General features: G+C 40.3%; 1 protein-coding gene across 4 annotated transcripts in view; it reads right to left on the bottom strand.

The window, feature by feature from the left end:
• Positions 1-2,093: 2,093 nt before the first annotated feature.
• exoc6 (exocyst complex component 6) overlaps positions 2,094-22,382 on the bottom strand; it is a 64,943-nt gene continuing 44,654 nt past the window's right edge. For 2 of the 4 annotated variants that reach the window (XM_084938543.1, XM_084938545.1), the window contains 5 exons: positions 17,968-18,109; positions 16,090-16,163; positions 10,447-10,559; positions 9,846-9,857; positions 2,094-7,992 (listed from right to left, as the gene is read on the bottom strand). In XM_084938543.1, the coding sequence (XP_084794669.1) occupies positions 7,866-7,992; positions 9,846-9,857; positions 10,447-10,559; positions 16,090-16,163; positions 17,968-18,109 (468 nt within the window). In that variant the 3' untranslated portion in view covers positions 2,094-7,865. The remainder of the gene's footprint in view (positions 7,993-9,845; positions 9,858-10,446; positions 10,560-16,089; positions 16,164-17,967; positions 18,110-22,382) is intronic. The other 2 variants (XM_084938544.1, XM_084938546.1) reach the window with 1 other exon arrangement.

Raw genomic sequence — 22,382 nt, 5'->3', positions numbered from 1 at the left:
TCCATGTTTGCCCCCACATCCCTCACAGTCAGGTCTGCTCCCTCAAGTCTTTTAAAACTAGAATAAAAACGTGTTTTTGTTAACTGGCATTAAATTTTGTTTGATCCGTTCATTGTGTCTCCCATGACTGTGACGGTTTAGCACGTATTAGCACATCAAGCCCTCTGTGTACTGTGTACAAAGCCTCAGTAGCTGCAACTGAAACTTGAAGAGATACAAGGATAAGCAGAATGTGGGCACTGAGCATGCTCTGTAGTGTTTGTTTAGGGCAAAGCACACGTGTCTCTGCTACAAACCACTGTCAGTGCATTTTGAGACAGCAATAATTCTATATGTAAGGACCAGTTAAGATCCTAACTGCAGAAAACTGCATGATAGCAAACAGCTGCAGGTGAACTGCAGTGAAGAAATAATCAAGGGAAACGAGTTATTTACAGTTCAAACATTAATATGATAGGAAAAGAAAACATTTAACAAAGCATAAACGTAAATAGCATCAACACAAACGTGACGGACACGTCATTTCAGTGCCAGTAGCATTTACCATGTCAGACACTCCACTTAACCAGCAGTTTGTAGCTACAAATCCAGTGGACACATGATCTGCAGGCATCACTGCCCACAGCTTAATCTGAAGATTGACTAACTTATATACTTAATATACTATATATATGTAATATAAACTAATTCTATTAATTTTAAAAGTAAACATGTTAAAGTGTGTTAGAGGACTTTGCCTCTTGAAATGAATTCTTCACAAAATCAATAAGAAGAAACAGTCGTCGTTTGGAAATAATTATTTATATAATAGCTCTCCCATCTTCTCCCAGTAACTCTGTGTAAAACCCAGTGAGGACTTTTTACTGGCTGACTCTTTACTCTTGGATGTGACAAACCCTGGCTTGTCTGAGCAGGTGTACATTGAAAGATACACAAAAATATACAAAGTGTGTATCTGGTAAAGCGTGCACAATAACAAGAGATACAGCCAGCTCGCACTGGCAGGGCGGCCAGTGCGAGCTGGCTGCTGTCCAAATGTCTCTTGCCTCATTACATCTGCAGCAACCAAGATCACTGCACTGACACACTGACCCAGGGCAAAGTTCACTTTCTGTTTCTGACTCACAGTGTGTGTGTGTGTGTGAGTGTGTGTGTGTGTGTGCGGGGACACACTGAGGCTCTGAGTGAAATAGAAATGACAGAGACCCTCCCTGTAAAGGGATGCCTGTGTGTTTGTGTCTTTGCACTGCTGCGTCACTCAGTGAGTTTAAAGGGTCGGCTACCAACAGAACAAACTTGTTTAATTAGTCCGAGCTAATCTGATTGATTTCCCGCTCTGTTACCGTTGACAACCTTTGCACTGCACCAAATATGGGCAGGTATCACAGAGGTGTCCAGGAACGTGAAGCAGCATTCTGCTCTCACAAGCACCATTTTTTACAAAGTGGCACTTTTTGGAGTTTGATAATCAGAGCCTGCTCAGCATGATGGCATCGCCTAACACACACACCTGCCCAAGGAGAGAAATTTTGTTTTCAGGCTTGGTTCTTTCAAAATGTGTAAAGCTGGTTTGAGATTAGGCACCATTACACATCTACGGACCATCGTTTTTTTTAAATAAATTGCATAAAAACACTACATCAGCATTTTCATAATCACACCCCTCTACATCACACTGTCCATGTGAGCACTCAAGTCCCAGAACAGGACAAAGTAGTCCACAGCTGGGACAGCTTTCAGCACCCTGGGTATCTGAACTCTATCTCTTCCTGTGCAGCTTCCAGTGCCCAGTGCCTGTCCAAGACACTGGTTCCAGTCTTTCTTGTAAATAGACATCAAATATTAGCTTTTTTTTTCTTTAGCAAATCATAAGAATGTTTTTCAGAGAAAGAGCCACCCTTTGTCTACTCTTAAAGCAGCACATTACCATAATGTTACCATGGCTCAGTCTGACTTTTATCCATCACAGCAACGTGAATATTGACCAGTCAGACGCGCACGTCTTGTTGGACAATTGGACGTATCGGTCTTAAATATAACCTGCCTGCCGAGTTTTGCATCAAACAGTATGTTCAACAACAGGAAGCCATTAGTGTTGGATAACCTTTTATTACAGCACACAAAATAAAAACAACAAATTCAGGGAAACAACATCTCAGTCTGCGTTTCTTACTGAGAACAATGACAAAGCAAGGATGCCTTTGGATATTCAAACGTACCCTCTCTTTACGTCTGCAAATGACAAGAGAAAACAAACTCGTCTTTGCTAAAACTAAATCGAAATCACCTACATTCATTAGGCCTTAATCTTAGATGTGGTAAACCAGCAGTCAGTGCCAATAACTCAAGAGTCAGGCTCCCCATTCTGCTGCCCCGACCCGATTACTGTGGTCCCCGTCTTTAAAATCCGGGGATCAGACCTTGAATCCTTCCACCCATTTGAGTTTGCTGACTTGCTGGACATCAGGACACGGAACAACAGCTTCTCTGTTAAAAAAGCAACGACTTCTCCACCAGCCAATCTTTCCTTAGGTGGGATCAACTTTTTCATCAAGTCAGCAGAGTTCAGGGCGTACAGCATCCTTGTTCCTATGAAAATCAAAGTGGGGCCAACTTCAAAATGAAGAGTGTAATGATTGTTTCCAGTTTACATCAGCTATGACCAGTACAGGCTGTGTTTGTATGGAAGTTGGGTTTTATTTATATTGTGACACAGGTGCTGTGGTTACTTTCAAACCAGCAGAAGCAATGGTGTGACTGGTGTGACGAAACCCAGAGAGAAATGTGTGGGACCTTATTTACACAGTTCATATGGGATGTATGCTGGAGCAGGAGCCAGCTCTTTACATTTTAATCATGCAGTTGTGTGAAGAGAAGGTACCGACTTCAATCACTCAGGTCCTCATATTGCACTCAGCTGCATTTAACAGGAAAGGAACAAATGCAAATTCAAACTCTTATTAATTACATATTTACTTTAGCTGTTGATGGAGGTTCATATGACACCGTCAACCTCACATTCTCTCTAAAGCAGACAGGCTGCTGTAAGATTTTCTTTACAAAATATCCAATATATACATTGGCATTTACAAGTAACCATTAAAAAAGGCAAATAATAAATCATAAAAGGAAAAAAACTCATTTACAGTGCAAAAACACCTGCAGAGGAGGAAATAGAGCCCAAACACAAACAGAATAGAAACAGTCTTGTTACAAAATGTCAACCTGCCTGTGATGCTGTAAAGGAACCGATTCATTATTGCTGTGCTTTGTGTGTTAAGTGATTCTAAAGCTTGATTTCACCCTGAGGAACAAAAAGAAAAAGAAGAGAATGCAACGGCCACCGAGCGATTAAATATGTGCACTTTAAATCAACATTACGATCCCCCATGGAGCTCGTTTCCATGTGAGCGTGAATCAGATATTTTGGGTGGGTTGTATGAGAAGAGTTAATGTGAAGAGTCCACCTGACCACCCTCAGCACCACGGACAGGCCCAGTAATGCCGGGGCATGATTTCAGCGACACCAGCTCCACGTGATGAGGAAACGTAGCCTCCATCGCCACCTGGTATTAACATGTGCTGATGTGACACAGGCAGGCCTGCTTCACTGTCTGTGGTGTAGAGCACCAGCAACCTGGATTAGAACTGCTCTGCAGGCAGTTATCAGGCCAAAAGGTTGTATGAATTTGTCCTTTTTCCCCAGGTTCAGGTACCAGGCTCGTCTTCAAAATGATAAACAGTCGATTTTAAACTTCACATTAAATCTAATATATTATTTCTATATACTCTAATGTGCAAAGCTGGTTATGGGAAAAAAATCATGCTGAGCGTTTGAGGTTTTAGAATATGCTAAAGAAATCATAAAGAATAATCAAGTGATATTAAGGAGGTCGAGTGGATTTTGTATTGAATGAGCCACGTCGTCGACCTCGTGCAGTCTTGCTCCCTTGTGGACGTGCACGCGGTCAGCTGCAGACACCACAAACACCACAGAGTAGTAGTTACTGGCATCATACTTTTTCAGGTTGCTTGGAATCAGCCTGAAGGACACGTGCATAGTTGGTTTACTGTAGTGCAGTGCCTCAGTTTGTAAAAGTTGCAGGTTGGATGTAGCCTCCAGGTCTGAAAAGAACCTCTGTGGTCAGCAGGAGACGAAATACTTGTATAGAAGTCTATGGGAAAATAACCCCCAGCCAACTTTCCTGATTAGTCTTAGTCACTAGTGTAAGTGTTCATTCTGTTAAATATGGCGTCCTTTAGAGGCAGACGGGAGGATCAACCAGGGTTCGATGTTGGCTAACAAACCGTTAGCGTCCTTCTGTTTCTTAGATCTGCCCCTCGCTTACTGTGGCCAGTTTTAAAACACTGGCTTCACAATCACGTTACAGTTACACCTTCAGAGGTGATCCAGCTGATCCACTAACAGTCGGACTCGTGTGTGTTGCATTTATACTAAACATATTGCAGACACAAGCCACATATTAATACCAGGTGTTAGTTTGCTATGACTGTAGTGAATCTCTTATATGGTGGCATCACATGCATACACATTAACAGGGCTGTTTCTTACAGTGTCACACACATTCAGCCTAAAATCTTCATCAACCCTTATTAGGGCCTAACAAATCCAGATGTTTACACCTGCACAATGTAATACAATCCAGTGCAACAAGCTGCAAAGACCTGACCAGCATCGATCTTGTTTTTGTGGTAACGAATCAAATTATTTGGTATCAAGCGTTGTCTTGTGTTGTGCAACACTATGTAAGACAGGTCAAATCATTTAAATATGCAGAGACTCCATGGACAGGTGAGAACTTCAGTCCCAGGCTTGTCCCTCTGCTGTCCTCTCATGTAAGCACACACTGAGCTCCTCCACGTTCAGTCACTGTCTCAGGGTTGTCAGGCAGAAGAAGCAAACAACAGCAAACACCACCAAGTTCAATAAAACATCACCTTTTTCATGAACATCAGTCTCTGAAGACATCATCATCCACTCATCTGTTTTTCACCTCAGCTTGTCTCTCCTGTCACAGAACCAGAGCTACAGCAACAACAGGTGAAGTATTGGGACGATGAACTTCATCTGGTCTTTGTCGGGGTCACATGACACATTCATACGCAGAAAGGTTAGAAACACGAAGCAGGGAGACGTTTTCGCTACATGAAAGTTTACTACATTTTTAATGAACTTGAAGAAATTCATTCATTCATTAAGCACCTGCTCACCCTAACATGACACAAGCCCAATCAAACCCCTCTGGAGTTGGTCAAAGTCAGCAAAGTAGTGAACCAGGCCGTACACCACAGGCACACGTGCGGCTTTAAGCCACACTGGGAAGGGTTTGCTCGTCATGTATCGCTGTGATGCCGATGGCTGGTCGCTTGCATGCACTCCTCACTCTGGTTAGCTAATGTGGTTTAAATCAGTGGTAACCTGCACTCTCATTGGTAGTCACTTCTGGTCTCTGGTCACCGCGTCGCTGCACTTACTTTGAGTGTGGCTGCAGTTTTACGCAGATGAGTGGAACGAGGCTGAGCATCACAAAGGCTGAAAAGTTATGATTCTCATTTATAAATGTTTAAGTGGTTGATACACTGTTAGCAGTACTGCTCAGGTGTAATGACTAAAGCACAGACCATGTGTTCAGCACAGCTGGTGACGGTCATAATGTGTCCTCACATAAATGACTATTTCACATGAGGCCCAGCTGAAAAGTCCAACTGAAGTTCAAATCTCAGCACAAACTTGCTTTGAATCAATCAAAACTTGGCCCGAGGTCTGCAGTTCTAACTGAAACCTGTGGATGGCATCGGCCCAGCTGTGATGTGGACTTCTCAGCGCAGCAGTGCTGAAAGGATTGTAGACATTAACAAAGTCAGACTCTTAAACCGCCTCTCACTGTGACTCCAACATGTCGTCTTTCCATTCTAACAAAGTATGAGAGCAGGGAGAACATGCCAGCGTCACACACACAGGGCCCAGCTGTGATGTGAACCTTTCTTTGTGAGCACACAGCACTAACTGCTGCACCTTTATTGTTGTGATGTAGTATCTAACCAGAAACACAAAGCAACACACGAAAAGATAAGCATCATCCTCATCGTTATTACAGATCTGCTTCACGGTAGGATTCCCACATTTCAATTGTCTGAAATGTAAATAAAACCAGAATACAACCATTTGTATTTTACTCATAATGTAACACAGAAAACGTATCAAATATTTAAACTTCAACATTTGACTATTTCAAGAACATTAGTGGCTCATTTTAAATTTGATGGCAGCAGCAAAATGTGAGACAGAGCAACAAAAGCTGAAACGTAAGTGATCCAACAGAGGAACAGCTGATTTGGTTACCTGGCAACAGGTCAGCAGCATGACCAGGTGAAGAGGATCACCAATCTGCAAGAAACTACGTGTACAATTAACAGAACGGAATAATGTGCAAAAGACTGAAGACTGTGAACGTCTCATCCAGAGTAATAACAGCATCAAAAGATGCAGAGAAAGCTCAGCACTGGCTGCCTGTGACCTCCAGGTGTGAGTCTGTCATGCAAATGGGTTTCAGCTGGAACACAGCTCGCTCTGCCATCCACAGATCACACATGTGAACACGATGCAGACGCTCTGCTGTCCTCTCTGGACCAACGTTCATTTAAAATGGACTGAGGCAAAGTGGGAAACTGTTCTGAGGTCAGCCAAAATGACATGTTTTGTTACCAGCACTCAGCCTTCATCTCTGATGGTGTGGAGGCGCATTAATGGAATCAGCAGCTGGCACATCTGGAGAGGCCATCAAAGCAGGAAGGTGTATACAGGTTTTAGAGCAACAGAGGACGTATTTTTCAGGAGAGACCTGCATATTTCAGCAGGACAACACTAAACCACACACTGCAGCTATTCCAGCAGCACAGCTGCACACAGTGGGAAACGTCCGTCTTTTCACAACGTTTTAAAGATATGCCATCAAATTCAAAACGTGCTATTATTCTTAAAATGGTACATTTGTTCAGTTTAAATATCTGATCTGTCTTTAGTTCTGCTTTTCTTTACATTTTAAACAGAATCGGCTGCATGAGTCTAAGCTCAGACTCTGAGTGTCTGTGGAAATATGTTTTCAGCTAAAATGAGGCTCATCTCAATGCACAACAACAAAAAGAAAGAAGAGGACTTCAGCAGGTTAGTATGGGCTGACATATTTACTCGTTAACGACCACACTCCAAACAGCTGGTTTATACTGACTAGGTTAACCAGCAGATAATCTTACTGCACAGGGCTTCGGTTTATAAATGTGTCTGACAAAGCATCGGATAGTGATTGGTGCCATTCACTGGTGTTACTGACCTTTGACCTCATCGTCCCAATAGTTGTGCCTGTCATTTCCAGCGCTCTCGCTCTGCAGCAACCATTGCACTCCCACAAAAGTACAAAACATAGTTCGTCTCATCGTCTGCATTAAAAATACTTTACAAACATTTGACTGCTTGTTCCTGTGTCAGTAAACTGCTGTATGCCGTTTATACGTCGAGTATCGAGTCAGCTAAGGAGACTTTGTGTTTGCAGAGTCCTGCACACTCTGTACAGTTTGTCTATTGCTTTGCCTTCATGTAAAGTGTGTGTGTGACTTGTGTGTACATGTAAGCTGTGTATCTGTCCCTAGAATTCCCCGTGTGGTTCACAAGTGTGTCTTTGCCATTTGGTGTGTTGTTTTTACATATGTGAAAAAGTCCTTCTGTTGGCAGTTCAACGCGTGCATGTGACTCCATCCATGTTTACATCTTTTAGTCTCTTGTTTCACACACATCACTCCTGCCTGTGTGTGTGTGTGTGTGTGTGTGTGTGTGTGTGTGTGTGGGTTTAAGAGGACATGCCATTGACCAGACTCCTCAGCTGTTTGACTACAGTCTCTATCAGCTTCTGTTTGTCTCTGTCATTCTTCCTGAACTGGGAGAAGATGTTGTTCTTCTTACTGGTGTCCTTCATCCTGCACACAGAGACACATGGAGAGGATCACTAACAAATGATTCAGTGAGAAAAAACAAAAACACTTCCTCATGTAGTGGAGATAAAGACGGTTTTGTGTGCAGACGGCTGTTACGGCTCAGTTGAGCTACGTTAACTCTGGAACATTTGTATTTCAGCTCGTTTGAGTCTGGTGTGGAGTAAACAGCTGAACTTGGAACAAAGCACATCAACAAAACTTTAATGGCAATCGAAGATGCTTGAATGTGTGATGGTATTTGAACAGAGGACTGCAGGTCAGGGAACAATGGACCAGAACTAACTAAGACTACGACATGTCCTGTTAAAAAGCAGAACGACTGTCCAAAGGTTTGCCTGCTCGTAAAGGATTTATTTTAAAGAATTCCACCATTAAATAAGATGCATTAAAATCAATCCCGGTGTGTTATTGGACCTTATTAACAGCATTGTTTCTCCGCCTCTCACCATGATTTGACAGCCTCTGATTCTGACTTGAATGTATTTTTTATTTGGAGGTCTCCCTCGGATCCCTCTCTTATGAAGATGGCCTTCAGACATTTACCTCATTCTCTCCAGTTACACTAAATACTTTAGTTCGTATAATGGGTAAGAGCAAATCCCCCTCATTTTACCATCTGTCTTGGATCTTTCACAAGCATTTCCACAAGCTTTGATCCTGGCTCCATTATTATTTTCCTTTTACATCCTTACTTTAGTCAGTATTGTTTCATTGTTTTTAAGCCTTCTTATCAATTCTGTGCCTATGACATTCGGCTGTGTCTCTTAAGCCTCTGCAGCTGAACAGGCTGTCCACCTGGCTGTTTATCCTGGGTTAGTAACTGGCTCCAATGACTGCCTTGTTTTGACTCAGGCTATTATGGCCCCTCCTGTAATACATGCAAGAATCAGTGAAGCGCTTCTTGTTGCTCATCTGCAAAGATCAGCGTTCATCATTTTGGCCTCACATTTGATTCCTCTCTGGGGTTTGGTCCACATATGAAGTCCTTATGTTCCTGTTTCTGTTTGGAACAGCATGTAGAAAGCTATACGCTCTGAGCTAGAGAAAACTGTACATGATTATTGTAATGCCTTATATACTGGTTTATATAAATCACATCTTTCACACCTCCCAGCGATACCTGCTGCAGGTAGCCTCACTCTAGTAAACCAGCTCACATAACCCCAGTTTTATTCTCTCCACATTGGCTCCCAGCTGACTTTGAATTTGCTTTAAAAGTCTTATATTTACATACGTAGAACTAAAAGCTCCAGAGTATGTAGCTCAGCTTCTGTTAAACACACTCCTGCTTGCTGTCTTTGCTCAAAATCTATGAATTCCCCCACTGCACAGGGAGGGAGCAGGGTCTGTGGTTTTACTAGGATCAGAGAAAATCCACAATAAACTCAATTCTGTGTTTTATCATCATATAATCTGTGTGCTGTACAATCACTCCCCCCTGAAAACATAACAGCTCAAGACTAATGATGATCAAGATTAATCATGTCCATGATGAGTAAACTCACCACGAAATCTTTCCTATTATTATTATTATTATTGCCACTATTTAGTTAGTGTAGATCATGGTTACAATATAATAAAACGATACTAACAAACGTTCTTCAGATAACCAGTGAAATCTCACATGTGACATAATGTGAAGATTCAACAAAGAACATTTACAGCTTTCTTTGTCAAACGACGAATGATACACACAGGTGAGAATGTGTTGAAGCCAAGGGACGCGCACACACACACACTCACACACACGCACTCACACACGCACACACACACAGGGGTTGCTATGATTTGAAACATGCATGCAGAGAATGAAGCAGTGAGGAAGCTGCACGTACCCCCTGTAGACTCTGAGCAGCAGCAGAAGAAGAGGAGAAACAAAGAACATTAACAGTAAGAGAAGCAAAAACAGGCAGGGCTGGGAAACCGAGCTATGTTATGTACAAGAGTTATTTATGGCTAAAATCTCAAAATCATAAATGACCATAAATCAATCGTACCAAACATTAGTGCACTCCTCATGAAAAATTTCAAAATAAATGACTTGAATAGCCTTTCTTCATCATAACTCTCAGTTATAAAGCATACATATAATAATATGTAACAGACATAGAACAAGACAAAATGTATTTAGATTTTTTGAACCCATCGCAGGTCGTTGCTTATTGGCTGGCATCTTCAGCAATCAGCATCCCCTCTGAAACGTCCTATATACATCCTGCAGGGTGACCCACAGAGTGAAAGCTAGGTGAGTGTGCTTTAACCTTTAACCCTGAAATATGGGAATTGTGCTCCAGGCAAAACAGGAGCCTAAATTAAAGCTGGCTGCAGAAAGTGTCCCCCTTATGGGGGGGCTCAAATATGAATTTTCACTGTTACGTCTTCTACTGGGTGGAACACCTTAACACTCGGCAGGATGTCCTCAGCCCATGTACTTACTTTTCCAGCAGAGCCAGGGCAGTGGCTGGATTTACTCTCAGGTATTTGGATGTTGGCTGGCCATAGTCTGCCAAGTAAGTTGACCAGTCCCACACCATGAAGAGGTCCAGGAGCTACAAGACACACAGAAACGTATTCAGTGTATCCTCAGGGAACCCAGAGTGCACGTGAAGATGGACGAGGGAGAATTTCAACAGCAACAGATGCCACACTTGCCAACCTTGAGACCTCAGAATTAGGGACACATTCAAGGGGGCTTCTGGGGGGGGGGATACATATACACATATATATATATATATATATATATATATATATATACAAAAAACTTGAATTTTACAGTGTTGATTTATCAGATAAAATAAGTTAAATGACACCGTTATTATTGGCTGGCCGGAAACAGTGGGGGGTGTCCAAATTCAGAGGCTGCATCCACCCGAGGACCCGGCCTTCGCGGTCTAAGTGGGCGGGTCCTCCGAAAGCCGGATAGGTCAGAAGTGAGCGACTGTGACGGTCTAGCCTTCAGAATTACGTCACGAGCTCTCTCGGGGGAGTGAAACTCTGCCGTCTGCTCCTTGCTGTCTAAAATATAACCAGACGCTGGCATAAAGTCTCGACCGGCTCACACTTTGTTTAATCAGTTTTCTGTTTGACGTTTATTCAGCTGTGTGAAAACCCCGGAGGAACCCTCCCGATGGATTAATAACGTTTTATTTAATCTAATGTAATAACTTTAATCTCAGCCAAACCGATTTACTCACGAAGAAATAAAACACTGGAAAAGGCCAAACAACAACATGTGTAAGTTATTTAAGTGACTTATATATCATGTTTAACCCGAGTAGCCAAAGACTGCGGGGGGTTTGAGAACGATGTGCTGGGAGTTCGCTGTTCTCGCCGGCTCAGATATTTGAGGTTTACACAGCTACATTCTCACCTGAAAATGTGTTAAAAGTGTATTTTGTGACTCACAAAGAGTAATAAGAGTAATATTAAAACTAAGTGGCTGCCGCCATTGTTGGAAACTGGTATTGGCTGGGCCCTATGAATTCTGGGATATGGTTTTTCAATTTTGTTGTCCGGGTGGAAAATCGGGAGAAATTCAGGAGAATGGTGGCTCCGGGAGATTTTCGGGAGGAGCACTGAAATTTGGGATTCTCCCGGAAAAATCGGGAGGGTTGGCATGTATGACAGGTGCATCGACTAACTTTTCCAATAATTACGTAATTCAGAGAGGCGTTTCTCTTACAGTTCATTTTAGCTGAGTGCAGAAACCCGACTCATTTTACCAGCCAACATTAAATCATGAAGCTAGTGTTACATAATTACAGATAGTAAAAGGTATAAATCAAAGTATGTTACTATTTTATACTGCTAGACAACTTGTGCTAATAAGTGTTGGTTATTGCAGATTACACTGTTGTTTAGTCTACAGTCACAGTCTGACACACAACACCAACTGTTTACTGATTTTCTTGCTGTGATAATGCAACTTGCATTTATATTCAAGTCTTGAATCTAATGTGCTGAAAACAGGTCCAGTGGTACAGCACAGCCTTTTGTTGTTGGCTGACGTACACCTCATCAGAATTGTTACTAAAAGTCAGAGACCAACATATTTTTTCTGTGAAAGGAAACATGCAGTAGGATTTAACCGTTTCTAGCTGGCTAATGTTTTTGGCTACACGACTGTCGTGTTTCTATAGAGGCTCCTTCCCTGACTCGCACAGTCTGCATGTTACAGTCCAACATATTAAACCTGTAAGTCATGATGCTTCAGTGGTAAAAGCACTGCATGTATGAATGAACGAGTGTTACTAATTGTGTTGTGACCTGCGGTGAAGACTAGAAAATATCATATAAACCTCTATAACTGCATTCTAGCAACTTGCAGCTCTTTCTCTGGTATAATTAGGCAAAACATCTCTCCCCCATTTCCCCCTTTTCTCTTCTCTCTTTTGCTTTTGCTTTTTCCTTTTGATTGCAGTGAGTAGTTTTCTCCAAGTTTAACCAAACAGCATCAAGCACCACCCTTTACTATTGAGGACTGCGTGTCCTGGGTCGCTGCACCACTCTGACAGATACAGTCGATTAAGGGTTGGAGAGAGAAGAAAGGAGTAAGAAGACTTCTTCATGATGTTAAGTGTGAACATTTTAAATGACCCCACCATGACCTCTGTTTAACCAGATGGAGATGACTCCCCTGCCCCACACAGACACACAGTGTATGCTAATGTCACAGGGTGAAACAGCTGGGTATTTCGGTCATGTTGAAAAAGAACAGTGAAAGAACAGCTTAGTGATAACAGCATTATTCTACTGACTGACAGACTCCAACTTACAGAGTGAGGCTTAGCAGCAATACCATTATTCTCACCTGGAACCAAGTAACGAGTTCTGAGAAGCCACAGTTTGCTATCTGAGCCCTCCATTACAGGACTCAAAACCTCTACTTTATGTTTTTAAGGTCTGTTGTGAACAGGATCCCGACTCCTTGACTTTGACCACTGGTTTGAACAGCTGTGTGCACACAGTTTGCCTGTGGATGGTTCCTGTGCTTTCATTAAAACCTAAAGACTGAAATCAAGTCAAATGATAAGAATGGGTATTTTTCCTTTAACATGACAAGTATTTTCAATTCAGTTCTACTTAATTTATATATTGCAAATCACAACAGCTGCTGCCTCACGGCAATTTATATTGTATGGTAAAGACCTGCAATTTTAGAGAGGAAACCCCCCCAAATCACTCAACCCCCTGTGAGCAAACACTTGGCAACTGTAGGAAGGAAAAACTCCATTTAACAAGAAGAAACCTGCAGCAGAACCAGGCTCACCTGGGGGTGAGGGAAGAGATGAAGGAGAGCAGAGGACCAAAGACAAATGTGGGGAAGAGACAGAATTTGAAATTCTCCTTCTGGATTTTGAGAATTATCAGGAAGCCAGCGAAGAGAAGCTAATATGGGAGAAGTGTCTCCTACTTCCTGTCAGTACTCTCGCTGCCACAGTCAGACTCGTACACAGTGAGGATGCAACACTGTTAACAAAATAACTGAGGGAATAAAGTTTAGGTAGCTGCTGTGTATTGTTTTAGGCAGATGCCACTGAAGAAGATAACAGCAGAGGAATCAGCTGAAAACACTGTTTACAGAAATACTAGTGTAAAAATGTCCTGCAGTGAAATGTATTCCCCACTGCAGTGTAGCTGATTATCGTAAATTTAAATGTTAGATAGAAATGTTTAGACAATCTGCTACAGAGATGTGGTCAAAATCATCACCCTTGACTGCATTCAAGGGCACGTAACGCGGTGCAGGTCTGACCCTTCAGACAGTGAAGGAGGTCCGGGGGTTTAGCTCATTTGGTTTGGGTCATCTTTTCCCCTTTGGAAGAAGGGTCACTAAAAACCAACAGAAACGCTTCAGAGAATGAGAACCATATGAATCTTATGCTATGACAGTCCCCATATCTCAATTCACCTGAACATCTACGGGAGAGTTTGGACTGGTGTTAGCAGCACTCCACACCACCATCACTGAATCCATGGCAACAACTTATTTAAACTTCACCAGCAGCATGTTTGGCACAGCACTTAGTTTGTTAGCCTGATGTCTGTGATTCTATTGCTGATAACACCTGACAGACGGCAAAGTCTCAGCCCATCATCCTCTCTTAGTTTGGTTTAGATAACCTGGCTTGTTAATAATTTGCCCGTTCATAGCAAGAAGGCTGTGCAGACAAAAAGAAATCGTTCCAGCAAGTGTGCCTTCTTGAACACACACACACACACACACACACACACACACACACACACACACACACACACACACACACACACACACACTTTTGACTTTGGTTCCCTCTGACGGTGATAGGATAATGATCTAAAAAGCAGCTAATGCCCCAAAAAAGTAAAAGGATGACCTCCGTGTAACCCCAGCCTGTGGGCGCCTCCTAACCCTGTCACCTCAGGCTAGGATTAACCAAGCAGCCTGTATAAAAAGGAAGATGGACACATCTTGTCAAATGAGGGGCAGGAAACTAAGCTGTGCTCAAGAACAGATCCAGGCAGGCACCAGCTACCCTCAGGGACACCTGACCCGTTACCCTGTGGATGGGGGGCAGTGTCATCATGACAGTAACCTATCATGTTTGAAAAAATGAAGGTAATGGGGGATAAAGGTAATCCCTAAGAACAGCTTTGTGTTTTATGCCTGTAAGCTACTACGAGCAGACACAGGGTGCCTTAGATGGGTGGCCGGTCTATCACAGAGCTAACATCGACAGCCAGTTTAGAATTACCAGTTAACCCTACAAGTACATCTGTGCAGTATGGGAGGAAGCTGTAGTAGCTGGGAGAACATGCTCCATCATACTGCAGGTTAGAACCCACAGTACAGTAACCACTGTACCATAGTGCCATCTTTGTGTATTTTATCGTGCTTTTATGTTCAGGTAACCAACAGTTAGAGTAACTAGAAGATTAGCAATGTACCCGTCACACACAGTCTACATAACTAGTAGAAAATGTACTTCATCTCTTTCTTCAAGTATTTAACAAACATATGCTTCATATACATAAGCAACACCGTGTTGGTGCTTTTTCCCAGCATGACTACTGCTGCTCACTGATACTCGCCTCTCTCTCTAACCTAGCATCATCACATCACCTTTATTCTCATCAGTATCAGTACAGTCCTTCTCCACTCCTCAGACATCCTCTCACTCTCCAAGATCGTGTTAAACTATCTGGTTAAAAAGTCCTCCGTCCTCATTCCTAGACATCTCCATACCTCCACAGGGATGTCATCTGGGCCAATCACATTTCTCCTCTTCAAAGCTGCCTTCACTTCCTACTTCCTAATCCTCTGGACTTCCTGATTCACTGACACTCCTCCATCTGTCCTCTCTCTCTCCCTACATCTTCTCAACACACTTTCTTTACTTGACAGTAAATTTCCACCCCTGTCTTTAATCACTAACCTGCTGCACATCCTTTCTAGCTCGATGCTGACAATTTCTTTAGAGTCCCAACTCACATACAACTCATTATAAGGCTTCATCGTTGTCTAGCCTCCCAGTACTCCTGTATACTTTCTACATCTCCCTGACTAACCTACTTATTCTTAACTTCTTCCTTTAAACAATTTCTGTAACTGCTCGTTCTACTACCAAGTCTCTTTCCTCTCTGCTACCAAACACCTTCTTGGCAGTTCGCCTCGCCGTTTCAGCTGTACTTTCTCTCAGCTCCTCCTTGAACTCTTTGCAACGTTCTCCCTTCTTCAGCTTTCTCCACTGAATCTTTGCCTCTGTCTTCACTCACTTCCTCTTTTTGATTTACAAAATCCTCCCACAGACTCCACTGCCACCACATTCAGTCTCCTCTCACTTTCAGATTTTACCTTCTGTATAAGACGTAGTCCCCCGGTGTTCACCTTCCTCCACCCTTATTCATCATTCGATGTTCCTCCCTCTTTTTAAATACATGTTCACCGTGGTCATTTCCATCCTTTTTGTAAAATCCACCAACATCTGTCCATCTGCATTTCTCTCCACCATGCCTACCCAACATGCATTGCCCCAATTCTTTTCCTTTGTCTTTGCGTTTGAGCTGTTTCTGGTTTAAGGCTTAGTGATAAAAGTTTACCTGTCGTAGATCAATGAAGGCCAGCTGAAGAGTGTCTCCTTGAAACCCAGGCACTGGTTCTGAGCTGGCAAACACTGAGAAGTTACAAAGACAACGTCACAAAACAGTCGACTCAAAGCTGGAGTTTCAGGTCTGTTTCTTACTATACAAGCACACACTGGACATTTGGAGGTCTGTGGTCATTCAGCTAAATGCTGGATCAGAAAAAAACTATTTAGTTATGCAAGAAATAAGAATCATTTTTGTTGTAAATGAAACATTTCTATGTGAACCAGTGGAGGCAACACATGCTGATCAGCACAAAGATTCTGCACTTCTTTGGAAGAACTCACACCAGCAGTATCACACAAGAGCAGAACTGAAATGTTATATTACACTCTGGGTGATTTGTTTTACTGAAACCAATGTATCGTTTATATAAACATTCATGTAAACTGTTTTACAAATAGCAATGTGAAATGGCTGAACTTTAGTCATCGAGGTATTTTAGGCCGCACAGGGGACTATCTATCTATCTGTGTAAGCAAAACAGGCATTACTGCAAGTCCATGCTGCTTTGTAAAGCATTACACAACGTCACTGTCCTTAAACGTAATGCAGTAATTCATTATAGTACTCATTAAATTACTTTCATGTTACTCTGTAAATTTAATTGAAACGCGCTGTCACATAGGGCTGTGCGATATGACCAGAATCTCATATCCCGATATTAGAATTCTATCGTCCGATAACGATATAAATCACAAAAATGTAACATTTTCTGTAAAGTCTGTGAATCTCGGGCAGCTCGACTTGCGTGAAGTGTTTCCAGCTGGGCATCATGTAGCTGGAGTCCAGTGTTTTAACCGATGTATGAAACGATACATTTTTAGACATAAGTTGTAACGGCGCCGTTTTCTTTGTGAGTATTTATTCCACGGCGTGCTGCGGGGAAAAGCCTGTTCTAACGTTTGAGTCTAAGGTTTGTTTTTTAGCACCTGGCTTCTCTTTTTTACTTCTCATCCATAAATAATCTGCTCTTTCACGTGATTCAGTTTATTTTGAAAGGTCTCAACAGGATCTTGAGCTTTATTGTGACAGGTTTATGTGGAACATAAACAAGCGGACACGCGATGCTGTTACCGTCGTTGTTGCTAACGACAACGCATAAAAACAGGCGCTTGTCCGTCCATAGTGTGGTTATATTAAATATAAGAGAAAGAGAGAACCTTAAGAAATTAATATAGCCACTACAGTGACCATCAAACGTTTTTATATCGTCATCCGATATATATCGTTATATCGAACAGCCCTACTGTCACATAACTACCAGTTAACAATATAAACACATATCTCTGTCCTAATGAAGATGCAGCCTCCATGCTGTCTGTGCAGAGGTTTTGTTATTAGTATTATGCTCTTGTTTCTGCAGCGGAAGTAGTTTTCACTTCACCATCACACTCTGGTCGCTGTAATCATTTCCATACATCCACTCCTCAAAAGCTGCAGACTGCTCCTGCATGCATGTGTGAGTGCACACAAAGAAGAAGGTGCATTTGCTTGTTTTCCTTTGATCCACCTGACGTGCAGGTAACTACAAAACCTCTGTAATGTGATTAACAACATAATTGCAACTGTAATGTCACTACTGAATTTAGTACAATATTGCGTTACATTACCATGTTGCTGAAAATGTCTTGTGATTACAGTAATGTGTTACTTTGGAACACATTACACCCAACAGTGTTTGTAAGAATCATCATCTGACAAGTGATAAGATGATATTACATTAAATGTCTTTGCATTTCAGTATTTTTCTTAGTTTCAATAGAATGTTATTGTATCTTATCTATATTAAAAGAAAACAAATGTTTCAACATTACAATTCTTTATACTCACATTCACACTGAATAACATCTAAGTTGAACTGCTGAATGGCCCCCATACTGATCTGTTTGAGTTCCGTGTCCAACAGCATCTGCATCAGTGATGTGGACAGATGCTTGCAGGCTGACATACAAGCTGTCTGGGCCACTTTTCCCTGCACAGGGAGAGATTCAGGGAGAAGGAAGGCACAGACAAGAAGCAAGAGGAGAGATGAAGGATGGAAAGATTAGGATGGGGACAGAGTTGGTAGAGGATGAGGATGAGAGGAGGGGAAAGCGACAGAATGAAGTCATTTGATGGGGTGAACATTTTATAAAGAGAGAACGGGCAGTATTTGAGTTTTAAAAATATGTAGGAAGGCCAGGATGGGAAAAAGAAGGTGAATAATAACAGATTGAGATAAACAGGGTAAAAAGTTGAAAGAGAAGAAGGAGGAGGAGGGTATGTGAAAAGAGGATATAGGAGTAATACAGAAATGGGGAATAAAGAGCAAGAAGGGCAAGGGATAATTCCATGTTAGTGTTGTCTCAAATTCTTCATGAACAGGTATAAATATAGTACTGTGCAAAAGTCTTGAGTCACCACTATGTTCTGTATTTGCTAAAAAAATGGAAAAAGTGCAATGATTTATTGAAATGTTTACAGGTTATGTAAACATGACAAAGTTAAATGAACACACTTGTCACACATTTGTCACACACACGATGTTTCAGATCATCAAACTAATTTTAACAATGAACAGAGATGAACCAAGTAAATCCAAGATGCAGTTGTAATATTATTAAATAATTAGTAGCCATTAACTAAGGGAAAGAAGCTATTCAAACCGGCCTCTCCCTGTGTAATTCTGGGAATTACCCCAGAAAGTAATAACTGGTTGTGCCACTCTGCAATCAAACATTTGTGATAACTACCAGTGAGTCTTTATCAGCATATCAACCTGATTGGACTTGAGGCCCAAACCTTGAATATGTTTTTACGGACCCATTCTTGATGGACTTGCTGGTGTGTCTTGCTCTGCTGCATAACTCAAGTGTGTTTGAGCTGCAGGACATGAATGGATGGCCTTCCCTCTCTTTGTTATCATCCAACTACACCTGAAACCAAACGACATTCCGATGTCATTGCTGTAAATCCTGGTGGTCAGGATGGATCAGTGAATCGATGTCTCGTTCACTCTTGGCATACAGCTTGATGTCATCCATGTACAGGAGGTGGTCAGTATCTGTAGCCAGTCTTGTCAATGATCTCACTGAGAGGATTCAGGCCTATGCAGAACAGCAGTGGGGACAGAGCACCTCCTTGGCAGATCTTGCACTTGATGGTGACTTATATATATATACATATACATATACATATACACATATATATATATATACACACACATATATATATATACACATACATATACATATACACATATATATATATATACACACACATATATATATATACACATACATATATATATACATATATATATATATGTATATACATATATATATACATATATATACATGTATATATATATATATATATATATATATATATATACATATATATACATGTATATATATATATATACACATATATATATATATATATATATATATATATATATACATATACATATATATATATACATATACATATATATATATATATATATATATATATATATATATATATATATATACATATATATATATATATATATATATATATACATATATATATATATATACATATATATATATATATATACATATATATATATATATACATATACATATACATATATATATATATACATATATATATATATATATACATATACATATACATATATATATATACATATATATATATATATATACATATACATATACATATATATATATACATATATATATATGTATATACATATACATATATATATATACATATACATATATATATATATATATATATATATATATATACATATATATATATATATATATATATATATATACATATATATATATATATATATATATATACATATATATATATATATATATATATATACATATATATATATATATACATATATATACATATATATATATATATACATATATATATATATATACATATATATATATATATACATATACATATACATATATATATATATACATATATATATATATATATACATATACATATACATATATATATATACATATATATATATATATATACATATACATATACATATACATATACATATATATATATATATATACATATACATATACATATACATATATATATATATATATATATATATATATATACATATACATATATATATATATACATATATATATATATATATACACATATATACATATATATATATACACACACACACACACACACACACACACACACACACACACACACACATATATATACACACACACACACACACACACATATATATATATACACACACACACACATACACATACATACACACACAGGGAGTGCAGAATTATTAGGCAAGTTGTATTTTTGAGGAATAATTTTATTATTGAACAACAACCATGTTCTCAATGAACCCAAAAAACTCATTAATATCAAAGCTGAATGTTTTTGGAAGTAGTTTTTAGTTTGTTTTTAGTTTTAGCTATTTTAGGGGGATATCTGTGTGTGCAGGTGACTATTACTGTGCATAATTATTAGGCAACTTAACAAAAAACAAATATATACCCATTTCAATTATTTATTTTTACCAGTGAAACCAATATAACATCTCCACATTCACAAATATACATTTCTGACATTCAAAAACAAAACAAAAAGAAATCAGCGACCAATATAGCCACCTTTCTTTGCAAGGACACTCAAAAGCCTGCCATCCATGGATTCTGTCAGTGTTTTGATCTGTTCACCATCAACATTGCGTGCAGCAGCAACCACAGCCTCCCAGACACTGTTCAGAGAGGTGTACTGTTTTCCCTCCTTGTAAATCTCACATTTGATGATGGACCACAGGTTCTCAATGGGGTTCAGATCAGGTGAACAAGGAGGCCATGTCATTAGTTTTTCTTCTTTTATACCCTTTCTTGCCAGCCACGCTGTGGAGTACTTGGACGCGTGTGATGGAGCATTGTCCTGCATGAAAATCATGTTTTTCTTGAAGGATGCAGACTTCTTCCTGTACCACTGCTTGAAGAAGGTGTCTTCCAGAAACTGGCAGTAGGACTGGGAGTTGAGCTTGACTCCATCCTCAACCCGAAAAGGCCCCACAAGCTCATCTTTGATGATACCAGCCCAAACCAGTACTCCACCTCCACCTTGCTGGCGTCTGAGTCGGACTGGAGCTCTCTGCCCTTTACCAATCCAGCCACGGGCCCATCCATCTGGCCCATCAAGACTCACTCTCATTTCATCAGTCCATAAAACCTTAGAAAAACCAGTCTTGAGATATTTCTTGGCCCAGTCTTGACGTTTCAGCTTGTGTGTCTTGTTCAGTGGTGGTCGTCTTTCAGCCTTTCTTACCTTGGCCATGTCTCTGAGTATTGCACACCTTGTGCTTTTGGGCACTCCAGTGATGTTGCAGCTCTGAAATATGGCCAAACTGGTGGCAAGTGGCATCTTGGCAGCTGCACGCTTGACTTTTCTCAGTTCATGGGCAGTTATTTTGCGCCTTGGTTTTTCCACACGCTTCTTGCGACCCTGTTGACTATTTTGAATGAAACGCTTGATTGTTCGATGATCACGCTTCAGAAGCTTTGCAATTTTGAGACTGCTGCATCCCTCTGCAAGATATCTCACTATTTTTGACTTTTCTGAGCCCGTCAAGTCCTTCTTTTGACCCATTTTGCCAAAGGAAAGGACGTTGCCTAATAATTATGCACACCTGATATAGGGTGTTGATGTCATTAGACCACACCCCTTCTCATTACAGAGATGCACATCACCTAATATGCTTAATTGGTAGTAGGCTTTCGAGCCTATACAGCTTGGAGTAAGACAACATGCATGAAGAGGATGAAGTGGACAAAATACTCATTTGCCTAATAATTCTGCACTCCCTGTATACACACACACACACACACACACACACACACACACACATTAGGGGTGCAACGATACACAAAATTCACGGTTTGGTTCGATTCGATACTTTGGTGTCACGGTTCGATATTTTTTCGATACAAAAAAATGTTTTTTAATTTGTCATTTATTAAAATTATAAATATATATTTTAACTCAAAAGTACAGTTTTTAAATTTAATGTCGCTGAAACAACAAAGTAATAAAAATAATAAATCTATCTGATGGAAAAATCACTCATCTTTGGAAAAGAGAGTTTATTACAGAGAAATGTCTCTTTCCAAAATAAAAGCTATACTATACGCTTCTTCTGGGCT

This window comes from Perissodus microlepis, chromosome 8, assembly GCF_051167445.1.
Source record: "Perissodus microlepis isolate ML-2025 ecotype Zambia chromosome 8, ASM5116744v1, whole genome shotgun sequence".
Taxonomy (NCBI): domain Eukaryota; kingdom Metazoa; phylum Chordata; class Actinopteri; order Cichliformes; family Cichlidae; genus Perissodus; species Perissodus microlepis.
The sequence above is the reverse complement of the archived record's forward strand: the minus strand, read 5'-3'. Positions and strand labels throughout refer to the sequence as shown.